General features: G+C 39.5%; 1 protein-coding gene across 5 annotated transcripts in view; it reads right to left on the bottom strand.

Moving 5' to 3' along the window:
• KLHL2 (kelch like family member 2) overlaps window positions 1–17796 on the bottom strand; it is a 167614-nt gene that overhangs the window by 56373 nt on the left and 93445 nt on the right. For all 5 annotated transcript variants that reach the window (XM_088827900.1, XM_055405729.2, XM_055405730.2 and 2 more), the window contains one exon: window positions 13151–13313. In XM_088827900.1, coding sequence (XP_088684026.1) covers window positions 13151–13313 — 163 coding nt within the window. The remainder of the gene's footprint in view (window positions 1–13150; window positions 13314–17796) is intronic.

The following is a 17796-nucleotide window of genomic DNA, read 5'->3' as shown; positions in this document are numbered from 1 at the left end:
AAAGACAAAAAGATAAGATGCTGAAAGATGAACTCCCCAGGTCGTTAGGTGCCCAATATCAGTGGAGAAATAACTCCAGAAAGAGTGAAGAGACGGAGCCAAAGCAAAAACAACACCCAGCTGTGGATGTGACTGGTGATGGAAGCAAGATCCAATGCTGTAAACAGCAGTACTGCACAGGAACCTGGAATCCGAGGTCCATGAATCAAGGCAAATTGGAAGGGGTCAAACAGGAGATGGCAAGAGTGAACGTCGACATTTTAGGAATCAGTGAACTAAAATGGACTAGAATGGATGACGTTAACTCAGACGACCATTATATCTACTACTGTGGGCAGGAATCCCTTAGAAGAAATGAAGTAGCCATTATAGTCAACAAGAATCCGAAATGCAGTACTTGGATGCAATCTCAAAAACAATGGAATGATCTCTGTTCATTTCCAAGCCAAACCATTCAATATCATGGTAATCCAAGTCTATGCCCTGACTAGTAACGCTGAAGAAGCTAAAGTTGAACGACTCTATAAAGACCTACAAGACCTTCTAGAACTAACACCCCAAAGATGTCCTTTTCATTATAGGGGACTGGAAAACAAAAGTAGGAAGTCAAGAAACACCTGGAGTAACCAGTAAATTTGGCCTTGGAGCACAGAATGAAGCAGGGCAAAGGCTCATAGAGTTGTGTCAAGAGAACACACTGGTCATAGCAAACACCCATTTCCAATAACACAAGAGAAGACTCTACACATGGACATCACCAGATGGTCAATACCAAAATCAGACTGATTATATTTTTTGCAGCCAAAGATGGAGAGACTCTATTCAGTCAGCAAAAACAAGACCAGATGCTGACTGTGGCTCAAACCATGAACTGCTTATTTCCAAATTTGGACTTGAAAAAAGTAGGGAAAACCACATAAGAAATCACATAAAGAAAATCCCTTACGTGGAAGTGAGAAATGGATTTAAGGAACTAATCTGATAGACAGAGTGCCTGAAACTATGGACGAACGTTTGTGATATTGTACAGGAGATAAAGACTGCCCTCAAGAAAAAGAAATGCAAAAAAGCAAAATGGCTGTCTGAGGAGGCCATACAAATATCTGTCAAAAGAAGAGAAGTGAAACGCAAAGGAGAAAAGGAAAGATATAGCCATCTGAACACAGGGTTCCAAAGAATAGCAAGGAGAGATAAGAAAGCCTTCCTCAGCAATAAATACAAAGAAATAGAGGAAAACAATATAATGGGAAAGACTAGAGATTGCTTCAAGAAAATTAGAGATACCAAGGGAACATTTAGTGTAAAGATGGGCTCAAAAATGACAGAAATGGTATGGACCTAACAGAAGCAGAAGATATTAAGAAGAGGTGGCAAGAATACACAGAAGAACTATACAAAAAAGATCCTCACGACCCAGATAATCACGATGGTGTGATCACTCACCTAGAGCCAGATATCCTGGAATGTGAAGTCAAGTGGGCCTTAGGAAGCATTACTACGAACAAAGCTAGTGGAAGTGATGGCATTCCAGTTGAGCTATTTCAAATCCTGAAAGATAATGCTGAGAAAGTGCTACACTCAATATGCCAGCAAATTTGGAAAACGCAGCAGTGGCCACAGGACTGGAAAAGGTCCGTTTTCATTCCAATCCCAAAGAAAGGCAATGCCAAAGAATGCTCAAACTATGACACAATTGCACTCATCTCACATGCGGAGAAGGCAATGGCAAGCCACTCCAGTACTATTGCCTAGAAAATCCCATGGATGGAGGAGCCTCGTAGGCTGCAGTCTGTGGGGTCGCTAAGGGTCGGACACAACTGAGCGACTTCACTTTCACTTTTCACTTTCACACATTGGAGAAGGAAATGGCAACCCACTCCAGTGTTCTTGCCTGGAGAATCCCAGGGACGGGGGAGCCTGGTGGGCTTCCGTCTGTGGGGTCACACAGAGTTGGACACGACTGATGTGACTTAGCAGCAGCAGCACATGTGAGGAAAGTAATGCTCAAAATTCTCCAAGCCAGGCTTCAATGATACATGAACTGTGAACTACCAGATGTTCAAGCAGGTTTTAGAAAAGGCAGAGTAACCAGAGATCAAATTGCCAATATCCACTGGATCATGGAAAAAGCAAGAGAGTTCCAGAAAAACATCTATGTCTGCTTTATTGACTATGCCAAAGCCTTTGACTGTGTGGATCAAAATAAACTGTGGAAAATTCTGAAAGAGATGGGAATACCAGACCATATGACCTGCCTCTTGAAATCTGTATATTGGTCAGGAAGCAACAGTTACAACTGGACATGACAACAGATTGGTTCCAAATAGGGAAAGGAGTACACCAAGGCTGTATATTGTCACCCTGCTTATTTAACTTATATGCAGAGTACCTCATGAGAAACGCTGGGCTGGAAGAAGCACAAGCTGGAATCAAGATTGCTGGGAGAAATATCAATAACCGCAGAAATGCAGATGACACCACCCTTAATGGCAAAAAGTGAAGAACTAAAGAGCCTCTCGATGAAAGTGAAAGAGGAGAGTGAAAAAGTTGGCTTGAAGCTCAACATTCAGAAAACTAAGATCATGGCATCCGGTCCCATCACGTCATGTCAAATAGATGGGGAAACAGTGGCTGACTTTAATTTGGGGGGCTCGAAAATCACTGCAGATGGTGATTGCAGCCAAGATATTAAAGGACACTTATTTCCTGGAAGGAAAGTTATGATCACCCTAGTTCAGTTCAATCGCTCAGTCATGTCTGACTGTTTGGGACCCCATGAATCATAGCACACCAGGCCTCCCTGTCCATCACCAACTCCCAGAGTTCACTCAATCTCATGTCCATTGAGTCGGTGATGCCATCCAGCCATCGCATTCTCTGTCGTCCCCTTCTCCTCCTGCCCCCAATCCCTCCCAGCATCAGTCTTTTCCAGTGAGTCAACTCGTCGCATGAGGTGGCCAAAGTATTGGAGTTTCAGCTTTAGCATAAGTCCTTTCAATGAACACCCAGGACTGATCTCCTTTAGGAGGGACTGGTTGTATCTCCTTGCAGTCCAAGGGACTCTCAAGAGTCTTCTCCAACACCACAGTTCAAAAGCATCAATTCTTCGGTGCACAGCTTTCTTCACAGTCCAACTCTCACATCCATACATGACCACTGGAAAAACCATAGCCTTGAATAGACGGACCTCTGCTGGCAAAGTAATGTCTCTGCTTTTTTAATATGCTATCTAGGTTGGTCATAAGTTTCCTTCCAAGGAGTACTGAACTGAACTGAATTTCATGGCTCCAATCACCATCTGCAGTGATTTTGGAGCCCACAAAAAATAAAGTCTGCCACTGTTTCCCCATCTATTTCCCATGAAGTGATGGGACAGATGCCATGATCTTAGTTTTCTGAATGTTGAGCCTTAAGCCAACTTTTTCACTCTCCTCTTTCACTTTCATCAAGAGGTTTTTTAGTTCCTCTTCACTTTCTGCCATAAGGGTGGTATCATCTGCATATCTGAGGTTATTGATATTTTTCCCAGCAATCTTGATTCCAGCTTGTGCTTCTTCCAGTCCAGCGTTCCTCATGATGTACTCTGCGTATAAGTTAAATAAGCAGGGTGACAATATACAGCCTTGATGTACTCCTTTTCCTATTTGGAACCAGTCCGTTTGTTGCTCCATGTCCAGTTCTAACTTGCTTCCTGACATGCATATCATGTTAGTTGTATGTATGTTTTCATATATTTTCATTAGCATATATTTTAATTAGCATCCTCTTATTTCAGCTTGAATAACTCCCTTGAACGGTTCTTTTATGGCGGAACTAGTGGTGATGAACTCCCTCAGCCTTTGTGTCTGAGAAAATCTTTCTCCTTCATTGTGAATCATGGACTAAATAGGAAGGTTTCTCCTGGCACTAAGCTGTACTGCCACATGAGTGAGGGGACACAGGTGAAGTCAAACTGCTTTTTTCTGCCTCTTCAGTATGTCCAGACATGTGCTGATATTGTTTTTGCTCCAATGGAATGCTAAACTGTCTCCTATGGAAACTTAGACTTCCACAGAAGCTCCCTCATCTGTGGGGAACAGTCTGGGTCAGTGTTCTCTGGGTGTTCCCAGACTGAAGTCAAGAGGGGCTAAAACTGGTTCACACAGCACTTGAGAGCCACAGCCAGGACCAAGGCCTGCCTGCCTACTGCCTAATGCACAGTGGGCAAGGCTCCTTCTTGGTCCCTTAGTGTATGGTGATGGATCCCACAGCTGCCACAAAGACACTTTCATTTGTGGATGAATACAGGATATTTGGTGCATAGAGAGGGAAGACAAGAATGGGGGATGTATTATGCTCATGACTAAAAAATGTTTTTAACCGTGTGAAAATATTTTTGATTGAAATTTTAAATACAAAAGAAAAAAAAGTCACCAAACTAAGCCTAACTACTTTCTGTCACCAGTGAGAAAGAAAACTGTTGGTACAGAGAATTAATGAATTTTATTGTGTTCACTTCAGTAAACAAACATCTCCTATCCTCTCCTACTTGGGCCACTGCCCTATCTTGCTGGCCTTCACACCAAAATTCTTTATGGCAGACCTTAATACTGATGCATCTACATACTGATGCACTCACATCTTTATCTGTGGTAACACGGCCTCTGGCCCCCTTTTCCCATCCAATTGTTCTTTGGAAGTTCTTTTATTGAGATTAGTATAATCTGTCTCAACGCCTGTGCAGTGTTTCACCCTAAGAACTCTCTCTCCTAGCCTGGATTCTATAACACTTCTTTCTACATATCTAACTACTCAGTCTGTCTCTAATAGTTCCCTAAAACTAGATGTTACCTGTGGTCCTGCCTGCGCTGACGTCCCTTTTCATTTTCTGTTCAATCTCCTCTAATCATTTCATCCACATTTTTGTGTGTGTGTCCCAGTTATTGTTAACTGTCACCCCAGTATGGTTGTTCCCAGACTCAACCTCTCTCCCAAACCCCAATAAATGAATTTCCAGCTATCTTTAGTCTCTATAGGATCTAACCGTCATGGCTCTTTTAAACAAATAGATCCACCCCTACACCATGCACCTGCAGCATATGCAAGCAGTTCTCTAAGATTCACTGCCAGAGATCACTTATTTTCATCTGTTTTGAGTTCTGTGGTCTTTTTTAATCATTATGCATCTTTCCATTGATGGCACTGCTTCACTTCTTGGCTTGAAGCTCAACAAAGATGCTCTGGCTGAGTCTACTGATTGTCTCCCTCAAAACAAATCAAGGTCTTCTGCTGGCCAAGTTGTCTTTGGCTACTGTTAATAATCTTGCCATGTGTGAGAAGCTCTAAACTGATACCACATTTTACTGCTGATTGGCCCTTGAACAATCGAGAATAAAACCCACCTACACCTTCCTCCCGACACCTGCCTGACCTCTCATGTTTCTTTTGGGTATCAACGGCTCTATTATCCACACTGACTCCAAGGCTAAAGAGTCTCAGTCACAGTTGATTCCTCACTAGTCCCTCCTCTTTTTATTGTGGTACAAATATAAGATAATTTACCACCTTTACTATTTTTCAGTTCAGTTTAGTTGGTCAGTCGTGTCTGACTCTTTGCGACCCTATCAACCGCAGCACACCAGGCCTCTCTGTTCATCACCAACTCCCAGAGTTTACCACAACTCATGTTCATTCAGTTGGTGATGCCATCTAACCATCTCATCCTCTGTCATCCCCTTCTCCTCCTGCCTTCAACCTTTCCCAACATCAGGGTCTTTTCAAATGAGTCAGCTCTTCGCATCAGGTGGCCAAAATACTGGAATTTCAGCTTCAACATCAGTCCTTCCAATGAACACCCAGGACCAATTTCCCTTAGGATGGACTGGTTGGATCTCCTTGCAGTCCAAGGGACTCGCAAGACTCTTGTCCAACACCACAGTTTAAAAGCATCAGTTCTTCGGCACTCAGCCCTCTTTATAGTCCAACTCTAATATCCACACATAACCACTGGAAAAACCATAGCCTTGATCAGACGGACCTTTGTTGACAAAGTAATGTCTCTGCTTTTTAATATGCTGTCTAGGTTGGTCATAACTTTCCTTCCAAGGAGTAAGCGTTTTTTAATATCACGGCCATCTGCAGTGATTTTGGACCCCCCCAAAATAAAGTCTGCCACTGTTTCCACTGTTTCCCATCTATTTGCCATGAAGTGATGGGACCGGACGCCATGATCTTTGTTTTCGGAATGTTGAGTTTTAAGCCAACTTTTTCACTCTCCTCTTTTACTTTCATCAAGAGGCTCTTTAGTTCTTCTTCACTTTCTGCCATAAGAGTGGAGTCATCTGCATATCTGAGGTTACTGATATTTCTCCCGGCAATCTTGATTCCAGCTTGTGCTTCAACCAGTCCAGTGTTTCTCATGATGTACTCTGCATAGAAGTTAAATAAGCAGGGTGACAATATACAACCTTGACGTACTCCTTTTCCTATTTGGAACCAGTCTGTTGTTCCATGTCCAGTTCTAACTGTTGCTTTCTGTCCTGCATACAGGTTTCTCAAGAGGCAGGTCAGGTGGTCTGGTATTCCCATCTCTTTAAGAATTTTCCAGTTTGTTGTGATGCACACAGTCAATGGCTTTGGCATAGTCAATAAAGCAGAAATAGATGTTTTCCTGGAACTCTCTTGCTTTTTCAATGATCCAGCGAACATTGGCAATTTCATCTCTGGTTCCTCTGCCTTTTCTAAAACCAGCTTGAACATCTGGAAGAGTTCATGGTTCATGTACTGTTGAAACCTGGCTTGGAGAATTTTGAGCATTACTTTCCTAGCATGTAATATGAGTGCAATTGTGTCGTACTTTGAGCATTCTTTGGCATTGCCTTTCTTTGGGATTGGAATGAAAACGGGTGTTTTCCAGTCCCGTGACCACTGCTGAGTTTTCCAAATTTGCTGGCATATTGAGTGCAGCACTTTCACAGCATCATCTTTTAGGATCTGAAATAGCTCAACTGGAATTTCATCACCTCCACTAGCTTTATTCATAGTGATGCTTCCTAAGGCCACTTGACTTCATATTCCAGGATGTCTGGCTCTAGGTGAGTGATCACACGATCGTGATTATCTGGGTCGTGAAGATCTTTTTTCTATAGTTCTTCTGTGTATTCTTGCCACCTCTTTTTAATATCTTCTGATTCTGTTAGGCCCATACCATTTCTGTCTTTTATTGAGCCCATCTTTGCATGAAATATTCCCTTGGTATCTCTAATTTTCTCGAAGAGATCTTTGGTATTTCCCATTCTATTATTTTCCTCTATTTCTTTGCATTGATTGCTGAGGAAGGCTTTCTTATCTCTCCTTGGTATTCTTTGGAACTCTGCATTCAAATGACTATATCTTTGCTTTTTGCTTCTCTTCTTTTCACAGCTATTTGCAAGGTCTCCTCAGACAGTCATTTTGCTTTTTTGCATTTGTTTTCCTTGGGGATCCCTGTCTCCTGTACAATGTCATGAACCTCTGTCCATAGTTCATCAGGCACTCTATCAGATCTAGTCCCTTAAATCTAGTTCTCACTTCTATTTTATAATCATAAGGGATTTGATTTAGGTCATACCTGAATGGTCTAGTGGTTTTTCCCACTTTCTTCAGTTTAATTCTGAATTTGGCAATAAGGAGTTCATGATCTGAGCCACAGTCAGCCCCTGGTTTTGTTTTTGCTGACTGTATAGTCATACTTAACCATTTTTAAGTATGCATATAGTTCAGTAGTCTTATGCATGCTCACACTGTAAAATCTAAAACTGTATACTGAGTAAACAACTCCTCTCTTCCTGTATCCCCTCCTCTCTATAATCTCTAAAATAAATTGCTTCTCAAATCCTGGGAATCTTCAAGAGTGACTCAGGAAAGTCATAAGATTAGTGATACAAGGGACCTGACCACAACTTCCATATGAAAGAGTAATCTCTAAAATGTTCACATTCAATGGGTATCTGGCTATTGTTTGCAGACATCAGCAGAAAGCAAAGCAGCCACGTCACCCTTGAGCACTCACTACAAGGTTCTTTCCATTCGTTCCGTTCCGTTCGATCGCTCAGTCGTGTCCGACTCTTTGTGACCCCATGGACTATAGCCTACCAGGCTTCTCCGTCCATGGGATTCTCCAGGCAAGAATACTGGAGTGGGTTACCGTTTCCTTCTCCATGTTCTTTATGCTGTACTAAAATCTTTCCTTAATTTTTAACACTGATTCTACTGATAATCACCACAGAACGAGGTTAAGCTCTTTCTCTCATGAAATTCCCTCAAACTTTTACAGAGAATATTATATTCTCTAGAATTTTACAAATTCTTTTGACTACTCCTTGTAAAACAGTTTCAGGTCTTCCTGGCTCTGAATTCAGTGCTTCAGTTCATCACTCTCTCTTAAAACATGTAACTGAAAATGAACTCAATTTCATAGATATGATCTGACCTGGGTGGAAGAGAATGAGATAATCACCTTACATCTTTATAGATACAATTATATTACTGATTGCTATTGAATCCACTATCAACAAAAACCCTAATATCTTTGGATTGGTTTGGCCAATACAAGCCTAATATTTGTCACAAGGGCTTCCCTGGTGGCTCAGATTGTAGAGAGTCTGCCTACAAACTCTTTACCATGAAATCTACAAACTTAGAGACCCAGGTTCGATCCCTGGTCGGGAAGTTCCCCTGGAGAAGGAAATGGCAACTGATTCCAGTATTCTTGCCTGGAGAATCCCATGGACGGAGGAGCCTTGCTGACTATAGTCCATGGGGTCGCAAAGAGTTGGACACAATGAGCAACTTCACATCCTTACTTACTTGTTATTTAGATTTCTGTATCTCAGTAAGTTATAGTAAAATTGAGCAGCTACTGCACATTGGCAATATATATGCACACACTGAAATGTACCTACAAAGCTTAACCTAAAATGTAACGCTAAAGGGCAGAACATTTTAGAGTCTAGTCTGTTTCCTGTACTCATATCCAGGGTCAGTTCCAAGATCTATGACCTTCTCTCTATCTTCACTACCCAAATTCTGTTACCAATGTCACTGACTCTTTCCAGTCCTCCCACCCACATGTTAACAGATTATTCTGTTTATAGCACAGAGCTTTTATTGTGGTATTAGTGATTTGCCTCTACTAGTTTCCTCTGCCACTGAGTAAAGCCAACCATATTCACACTGCCATTTGATGATCAGTTCCTTTTCTCTAAAAAAGCATAATTCCCAGAAGTGTTAACTATGCTATAGCCATGCAATTAGCATTAAACACATATATTATACATATATAATGTACACAAGCGTTCTTCCTTATATATAAGAAATCTCTTCACTCTGTAGAGCAACTGTATTTTCCCATTTGATTCCCTCCTACAAATAAAATAAGTTTGTCAAGAAAAGAGAGATAGTCACTAGGATTTATCACACCAGGTCTGAAAGGCTCAAGTCACTCATCCCAAATTAAGCTGATGAAGTGAACAATACAAGCCCAAAGTTCTTTTTGTTTTGCACCCTCTGATAACAAACAAAGTAGTCTTCATATCTAATTTCTACAGAACAAGAAACTTTTTGATCAAAATTAAAAGGTATGAGGGGTTCGTATAATTCCTCTATACTCCATCTAGGGCAGAATCCTATCTGAAAAGTGAGGTTAAGTACCTGGATAACAACAGTATTTTAAGTCCACAAATAACTTACCTCTGAGAAAGTGTTCTGGGGAAAATAAAGATATCTACAGTCTTCATTTTCTTAATTAATACAATTAAAGTGTTAGACTAGATAATTGCTAAGTTCCCAACTAGTGCTAGCACTCCATGAGTCTTTCATTCTGAATACTATTAGTTTCTAGGGGGAAAAAAAAATCCATATATGTATCTCCAGCAGTTCCCATTAACACACAGTTTGGTGAAACCTGAAAACAGCTAACTCATCTCAGCTAGAAAAACTGTCAACAAAGCAAAACAGACTGCATGTAGTTAACTAGGACATAAATGAGGACTATAATGAATTTAAGAATATAAAAATGATTAATTCTTTTAAGAGTTGTCATTTAAGTCAGCAAACAATCAACCAGTGGTGCACATCAAATGCTTTCATTATCTTCCAAAGGAAGAATTTTCTTTAGTAGTACATTAAGATCGCAATAGAGTCTCAATAATCAGCATCTACTCTTTATTATGCATATCACAAAGTCAAGGTTGGTGACACCATTATTAGAACCACTCTCAAGTTTCTTTCAAGAGGGCTGTTTTCAAAACCATGAGTTTATTTTGACAGATGTTTACCCCAAGTAGTGATTCCTAGCCTAAATTATATAAATGGAAAAATGACTAAAGGAAACTGACAGCAGAAGAAAATGTCATGGGATCAGCTCTTCCAGAGAATAGAGCATAATCTGGATATACTAAAATTGGGTGTGAGTTGACTATTACTGGCCAATAAACTCCTTGGAATCTGGGGTTAAATCATACTGGACCTGTTATCATCCACAGCAGTTCAGGCAATACCAGGCACACAGATGGTAGTTTTGAAAGGACTGACTACTGATGCTAAAGCTGAAACTCCAATGCTTTGGCCACCTCATGCAACGAGCTGACTCACTGGAAAAGACTCTGATGCTGGAAAGAATTGGGGGCAGGAGGAGAAGGGGACAACAGAGAATGAGATGGCTGGATGGCATCACCAACTCTGTGGACATGAGTTTGAGTGAGCTCCGGGAGTTGGTGATGGACAGGGAGGCCTGGTGTGCTGTGATTCATGGGGTCGCGGAGAGTCGGACACAACTTCACTTTCACTTTTCACTTTCATGCATTGGAGAAGGAAATGGCAACCCACTCCAGTGTTCTTGCCTGGAGAATCCCAGGGACGGGGGAGCCTGGTGGGCTTCCGTCTGTGGGGTTGCACAGAGTCGGACACGACTGGAGTGACTTCGCAGCAGTTATCAATACACCAAAGTTATGGAAATAGCTTAACTATATGAAATTGGTCACTGCAATTTTACTTCTTTAAAAGTATAAGAAATATGTAGATGAAATAATATGACTGAATTGCTCCAAAATAATACAAGAATTCAAAAATTCATTAAGCTGTAGATGTCTAATTTGCATACTCTACATATTTACTAGTTTGATCTAATAAGTTTACATAAAAAATAATAACAAAGGAGAGAGATGTCAAGAACGGTGTAGTTAAAATTATCCATGAATTGACAACTCTCAGTGTTGGGTAGTGAGTACTATTCAATTTTTGCATGACTGCAACTTTTCATAATAAAAGATGCTGTAAAATGTTACTTAGAAACTTGAGCAATTTTAAGATTCAGATGCATGTTATGAAAAGCAGTATATCTTTTAAAATAAGACTTTGATTAAAATTATAGTGTGTACATACGATAAATCAAATTTTATTTGTACTTTTGTTGAAAAGTACAACATAAAAAATTCTTGGCATAATTATGTAGAAAGAGTCTGTACACTAAGATGCAGAGGTGTTGTAATTCTAGTAGAAAACTGGTGACATTCTGTCATAAACTCCAATAAATTTAAAACTGTAAAGAAGAGAAAGAAATAATAAAATATTATTGTCTTCTAAAACACAGTAAGTGAGTTGGTTCTGATATGAGTAAAACTAAGAGTTCTACCACAGCATCTTAAAACTCAGTAACATTTATCAAGTTCGAGGGACAATTAGCAGTCCAAGAAAGATTTTAACTAGAGATTGCTTTATGTAGAAAATACTATCCAAAAAAAATGCACAAAGCCTCCTTGGCTTTCGTAATATAATTCACTTAGAACAGGTTCAATATGTCTAGCAATTAACGGGTCTAATGGATTTCTATTTAGCTGAAGAACAGAATTAGTTGCACTGGAGAACACGTCAATAAATACAAATTTCTGTTTGGTTTTCTTAAAATACCTCATCCCACTCAAAAAGATTATATGAATATTGCTACATGTTATATGTATTCTGCAACTTACAGAAATTGTATTCTAAAAGTTTATCTGAAATTAAGCATTCTGGGACTCAGATCACATTTTCCCACTGAAACAATTTTACAAAGGGTAGTTAAGCCAATCAGGCCACCCCAGAAAAATCTATAAATTTCAAAATTACTGGACCTATTATGGTTTACTGTAGCACTTTTTTTCCCCCAACTAACCACTTTGTACTACTATTTCTTTGATAAATGCAATAGGGATTCTAGGAATAAAGCTCCTGTCAGATACTCTGTGCCTTGCCTGTGTCTATGTTCCTTAGTTATCAGAGCAGGCAGAGTGGAGTAGAGTTTAGATGAGGGGTTTTTGCATTTGAAGGGTGCAGGAAGTTGGGGCCCTACAATTTACTAAGGGGCAGCAGTCTTGGAAGATTCTTTAGTAACTTGCTCCTACTGGGTCTCACAGACACAGGGTGGAGATGTGGGACTGTATCTTTCACCAGGTTTATCAGCTAGAAAATGTTTTTTTTTTTCTTCAATTAGAAACTTCTTAATAATCACTTTTAATATGAATTTTTTAAATGTTTATAAACTCAGAGCTAAATAAATTATAGGTTACTCCTGTGTACTTTAGCTACACTCAAAGCTGTGACAATAATTTGCTCCGTGACTAGACAGCCACAGGCCTCTGCCCACTATAGGGAGATGCCACCAGGAAGTCCTGAAAACCAGCGTCTGTTTAATCTAAGCAGAGGGCCACCTCTAGTTGGAGTCAACTTTTCTCCTCTATTCACAGTCAACTAGATTTCATTGCTTTGAAAATGTTGAAGCCACAAATTGTTTTCTTGGATATAAGAAAAGGTTGCAAAAAGCAGGTATAAAATGACTTAATTTCATATGTAAACACTTTTTTATATCCCTATTAATTTGACAGTATGAAATAAAAACACAGAGATTCAATATTTGCATAAAATTACCTACTCTATCATTCAGGCCTAATATCATGTACAGTTTATGTTTTTCTTTAAAATTCAGAACTCAGTTATGCAGTGTTATAATACCAGTATAAGATTTTAAATGTATTTTTTTAATGTGCAGATCCAAAAACATAAAACAAATTTCCAGAAATCACTATAGAATCATATTAGAAATCAAGAGTTCCAGATTCTTCCTGTCTCAAATTCAGTCAAGATTTATTCCACTTGCCTGCATAGGTGTTGGCCTTGTTTAGGAGGTCCGTGCACGCATGCATATCAGCGAAAGCCCGGATTCCTAAGCAGTTGACAGGGTGAAGTTGAGATTCCAAAAATTCACAGCAAGTCTTCTTCACATCCTGTAACTGTAACAGACCAGCTGCTGGGAGAAGTACCTGTAACACAACAAGTGAGCGTGCTTAGCCGACTGGCTAGGAGTTTACTCTTCACTGTGTCTACAGAGGGCTCAGGGATTCAGCCACAGCTCAAGATCTGCACCCAGACCCCAGCATCCCATAGACAAGTAATGTAACTATTATTTGCAAAAAGGATGATGCCTCCTTCCAATCCCCGTAATTTCTATGAAATTTTTCAAAGGTCTCTTCTTGGTTACAAGAATATAAGAAACATCAGATTATGTTAGATTAACAATTCTTTTCATAGATCTAAACAAATATTCCCTTGAATTTTAAAAACATAAATTGTTAGGCTGGTAGGGGGTGCTATGGTTCCATGAAAATGATTTTCTTCCCTTAGAGTAGTCATGAGATTCAGTGATTTGTGAAGAAGGGGTGAGCACAGGGTAATGATACTAGAGTGGCTGCCATGTCCTCTTCCAGGGGGTCTTCCTAACCCAGGGACTGAACCCAGGCCTCCCACACTGCAGGCAGATGCTTTACTGTCTGAGCCACAAGGAAAGCCCACACCAAAGCTTCATCTTTTTGTTATTCCACTAAGTAACACCACAAACTACTTTCCTTAGCAGGGTAGAACAATTTAAAACTCAACAGTCTAAATGCAAGCAACTTCTCTGAAATATATGTGCTAAAAAAGAAAACAAAAGGAGTAATTATCTAATAATAACTTTTTAATTTATATTTTTATTTCAATAACTCCATGAGACTCTGTATTAATTAGGTTATTCTTTGGGATTTAACCAGTATCTTCACTATAAACATGATATCCAACACAATTACTTTTCAAATAGGCCAATAATGGAAACATTTTTACTTGTATCTAAATTAGTAAATGCTATGTAAAGGACCATATTGGAAAGTCAAATTGGAAAACTTTATAAAAAAGAAGCTGGCAAATCCTTCTATAAAAGCCAAAAAGGTGGGGGGAACTATTAGAACAATAGTTAATTTCAGAAAAGGTAACCTGGGAATAGTAGCATAAAAATTAAGTAAGTTCTAAGTTCCTTCAGGAACTGATTTTCATATATTCCAAGCTGCGGCCAAAAGAGAAAATGAGAAAAGAGATAGTAGTTTTAAACATCCTTCAAAATTGTCTTAAATGTATGCAGTAAGTCCTAAATGTAGAAGAGAAAAAGTGCAATCCTGTCTTTCTGTAATACGGACTGTTTTATTTTCTTAAAGGAAACCATAGCAGCTTTAAACTCTCCAAGCTAAAAACTGTGTGTGTGTCCACATATACAGTCAAATAATCATGAATCAAGGATGAAGAGGACAACTTTTTGTGTTTTTTAATTCAACTCCACCAACTAAATAACTTTTCTCTGAAAATTATGAAAACAGTATCTGGTGATAATGCCTTTTCTTTCTGAATAGGAGAAATAAAAGTGCAAATAACTCTGTTTATACTCAAATCTTTTATATAATATGGATAGTGTCCTTCATTATGTTATGGGAATGAATCTCGATGGAAGGCTGACAATTTGCAAACTGGAGTTTTTCTACACTGGAATAATTATGCTCTGAAGCAATGTAAAGTACATTTCATGATGCTTAACTGTGCAGTCATTTAATTCAGCAAATACATATGTTAAGAAAGTGGTCTTCTGTGTAAAATTCAATCTCTGTGAAATTTGTAAAAATGGTAATGATCACCCATCTAATCAGCATTTTCCCAGAGATAACATAGTGTAATATAGTATAATGCAAACTGCTTTGTAATACAGAAAGACTGGAATCCTTGAGGGGGAAAGCAGTCTAGCAGAAGCAAGTTCACCCACACATTATTGGTGGGTGTGTACACTGGTTCAATCTCCATGAAAAGCAGTTTGTCTGTTTAATCAAAATTATTAAATGCACATATCCTCCAATAAAGCAATGTAACCTACAGATACACTGAAGAAAGGAGGGAGGGGGGTTCAAGATGGGGAACACATGCACACCCGGGGCAGATTTATGTCAGTGTATGGCAAAACCAATACAGTAATGTAAAGTAATTAGCCTTCAATTAAAATAAATAAATTTAAAAAATAAAAAATAAAAAAAATAAAGAAAGTGAAGTTGCTCAGTCGTGTCCTACTCTTTGTGACCCCATGGACTATAGCCCACCAGGCTCCTCTGTCCATGGAATTTTCCAGGCAAGAGTACAGGATTGGGTTGCCATTTCCTTCTCCAGGGGATCTTCCTGACCCAGGGATCGAACCCAGGTCTCCCACATTGCAGGCAGACGCTTTACCATCTGAGCCACCAGGGAAGCACAGATACACTAACATATGCACAAAAGCTCACACATACACACAACATTCATTACAATATTATTATGGGTAATAGCAGAAGTTATAAAAAAGCCTAAATGCCCACCATAAGGAGATTGGTTAAACACTGGTGTTCATCCATTTGAAGGAACATTCTGTATACATTAATGAGAAAACTATATGAATAGGACAATTTCTAAGATATATTTAAATGAAAAAAAATCAGCAATTGGTTGATACTATGCTAACATACAAGTTTCCCAGGTGGCTCAGTGGTAAAGAATCCAGCTGCCAAGGCAGGAGATGCACGTTGGATCCCGAGGTTGGGAAGATCCCCTATAAGAGGAAATGGCAATCCACTCCAGTATTCTTGTTGGGAAAATTCCATGGTCACAGGAGCCTGGCAGGCCACAGTCCATGGGATTGCAAAGAGTCAGATGCAACTGAACACACAAACACACACTAACACACAAACGGTAACATATACATACCCACTAACACTTATACATACATCTTTAAAAAAAAAAGCAGATACGTAGACTTTTAAAAATTTATTTTGCTTCCCCAATTTCAACTTCATCACTACCAAGTCTAGACCTATCCAACAGGAGACTGAAACTCATAAAACTGTTGAATCCCAGATCTGGAAAGGATATAACAAGTTATGTAGGCGAAGGATATAAAAGTTATCTTAATTGTTGCCCACATGGCTAGAAATCCACATGTAGTTATTATGGTGGCAATACACACCATAAATATTAGCAAAATGTAAAAAATCAATTCATTTATATTTTCCTTTTATCAATAAATTCTTCAAAATGCCTCAGCTTTATGCTACATTTTACTAGGACTAAACTTCTTGGTGTGATCACTCACCTAGAGCCAGACATCTTGGAATGTGAAGTCAAGTGGGCCTTAGGAAGCATCACTATGAAAAAAGCTAGTGGAGGTGATGGAATTCCAGTTGAGCTATTTCAAATCCTGAAAGATGATGCTGTGAAAGTGCTGCACTCAATATGCCAGCAAATTTGGAAAACTCGGCAGTGGCCACGGGACTGGAAAAGGTCAGTATTCATTCCAATTCCAAAGAAAGGCAATGCCAAAGAATGCTCAAACTACCGCACAATTGCACTCATCTCACATGCTAGTAAGGTCATGCTCATAATTCTCCAAGCCAGGGCTTCAACAGTACATGAACCATGAACTTCCAGATGTTCAAGCAGGTTTTAGAAAAGGCAGGAACCAGAGGTCAAATTGCCAACATCCTCTGGATCACTGAAAAAGCAAGAGAGCTCCAGAAAAATATTTACTTCTGCTTTACTGACTAAGCCAAAGCCTTTGACGTGTGGATCACAACAAACTGTGGAAAATTCGGAAAGAGTTGGGAATACCAGACCACCTGATCTGCCTCTTGACAAACCTGTATGCAGGACAGGAAGCAACAGTTAGAACTGAACATGGAACAACAGACTTGTTCCAAATAGGAAAAGGAGTACGTCAAGGCTCTATATTGTCACCCTGCTTATTTAACTTACACGCAGAGTACATCATGAGAAACGCTGGGCTGGAAGAAGCACAAGCTGGAATCAAGATTGCTGGGAGAAACATCAATAACCTCAGATATGCAGATGACACCACCCTTATGGCAAAAAGTGAAGAACTAAAGAGCCTCTTGATGAAAGTGAAAGAGAGTGAAAAAGTTGGCTTAAAGCTGAACATTCAGAAAACTAAGATCATGGCATCTGGTCCCATCACTTCATGGCAAATAGATGGGAAACAGTGGAAACAGTGTCAGACTTTATTTTGGGGGGGGGGTCCAAAATCACTGCAGATGCTGACTTCAGCCATGAAATTAAAAGACGCTTACTCCTTGGAAGGCAAGTTATGACCAATCTAGACAGCATATTAAAAAGCAGAAACATTACTTTGCCAGCAAAGGTCCATCTAGTCAAGGCTATGGTTTTCCCAGTAGTCGTGTATGGATGTGAGAGTTGGACTATAAAGAAAGCTGAGTGCTGAAGAATTGATGCTTTTGAACTATGTTGTTGGAGAAGACTCTTGAGAATCCCTTGGACAGCAAAGAGATCCATCCAGTTCATCCTAAAGGAGATCAGTCATGAATATTCATTGGAGGGACTGATGGTGAACCTGAAATGCCAATACTTTGTGCACCTGACACGAAGAGCTGACTCTTTTGAAAAGACCCTGAT

This window comes from Moschus berezovskii, chromosome 19 (assembly GCF_049115385.1).
Source record: "Moschus berezovskii isolate FMDL1 chromosome 19, NW_MosBer_1.0, whole genome shotgun sequence".
NCBI lineage: Eukaryota > Metazoa > Chordata > Mammalia > Artiodactyla > Moschidae > Moschus > Moschus berezovskii.
Note: the sequence above shows the minus strand (reverse complement) of the source record. Positions and strands in the feature narration are given on the sequence as shown.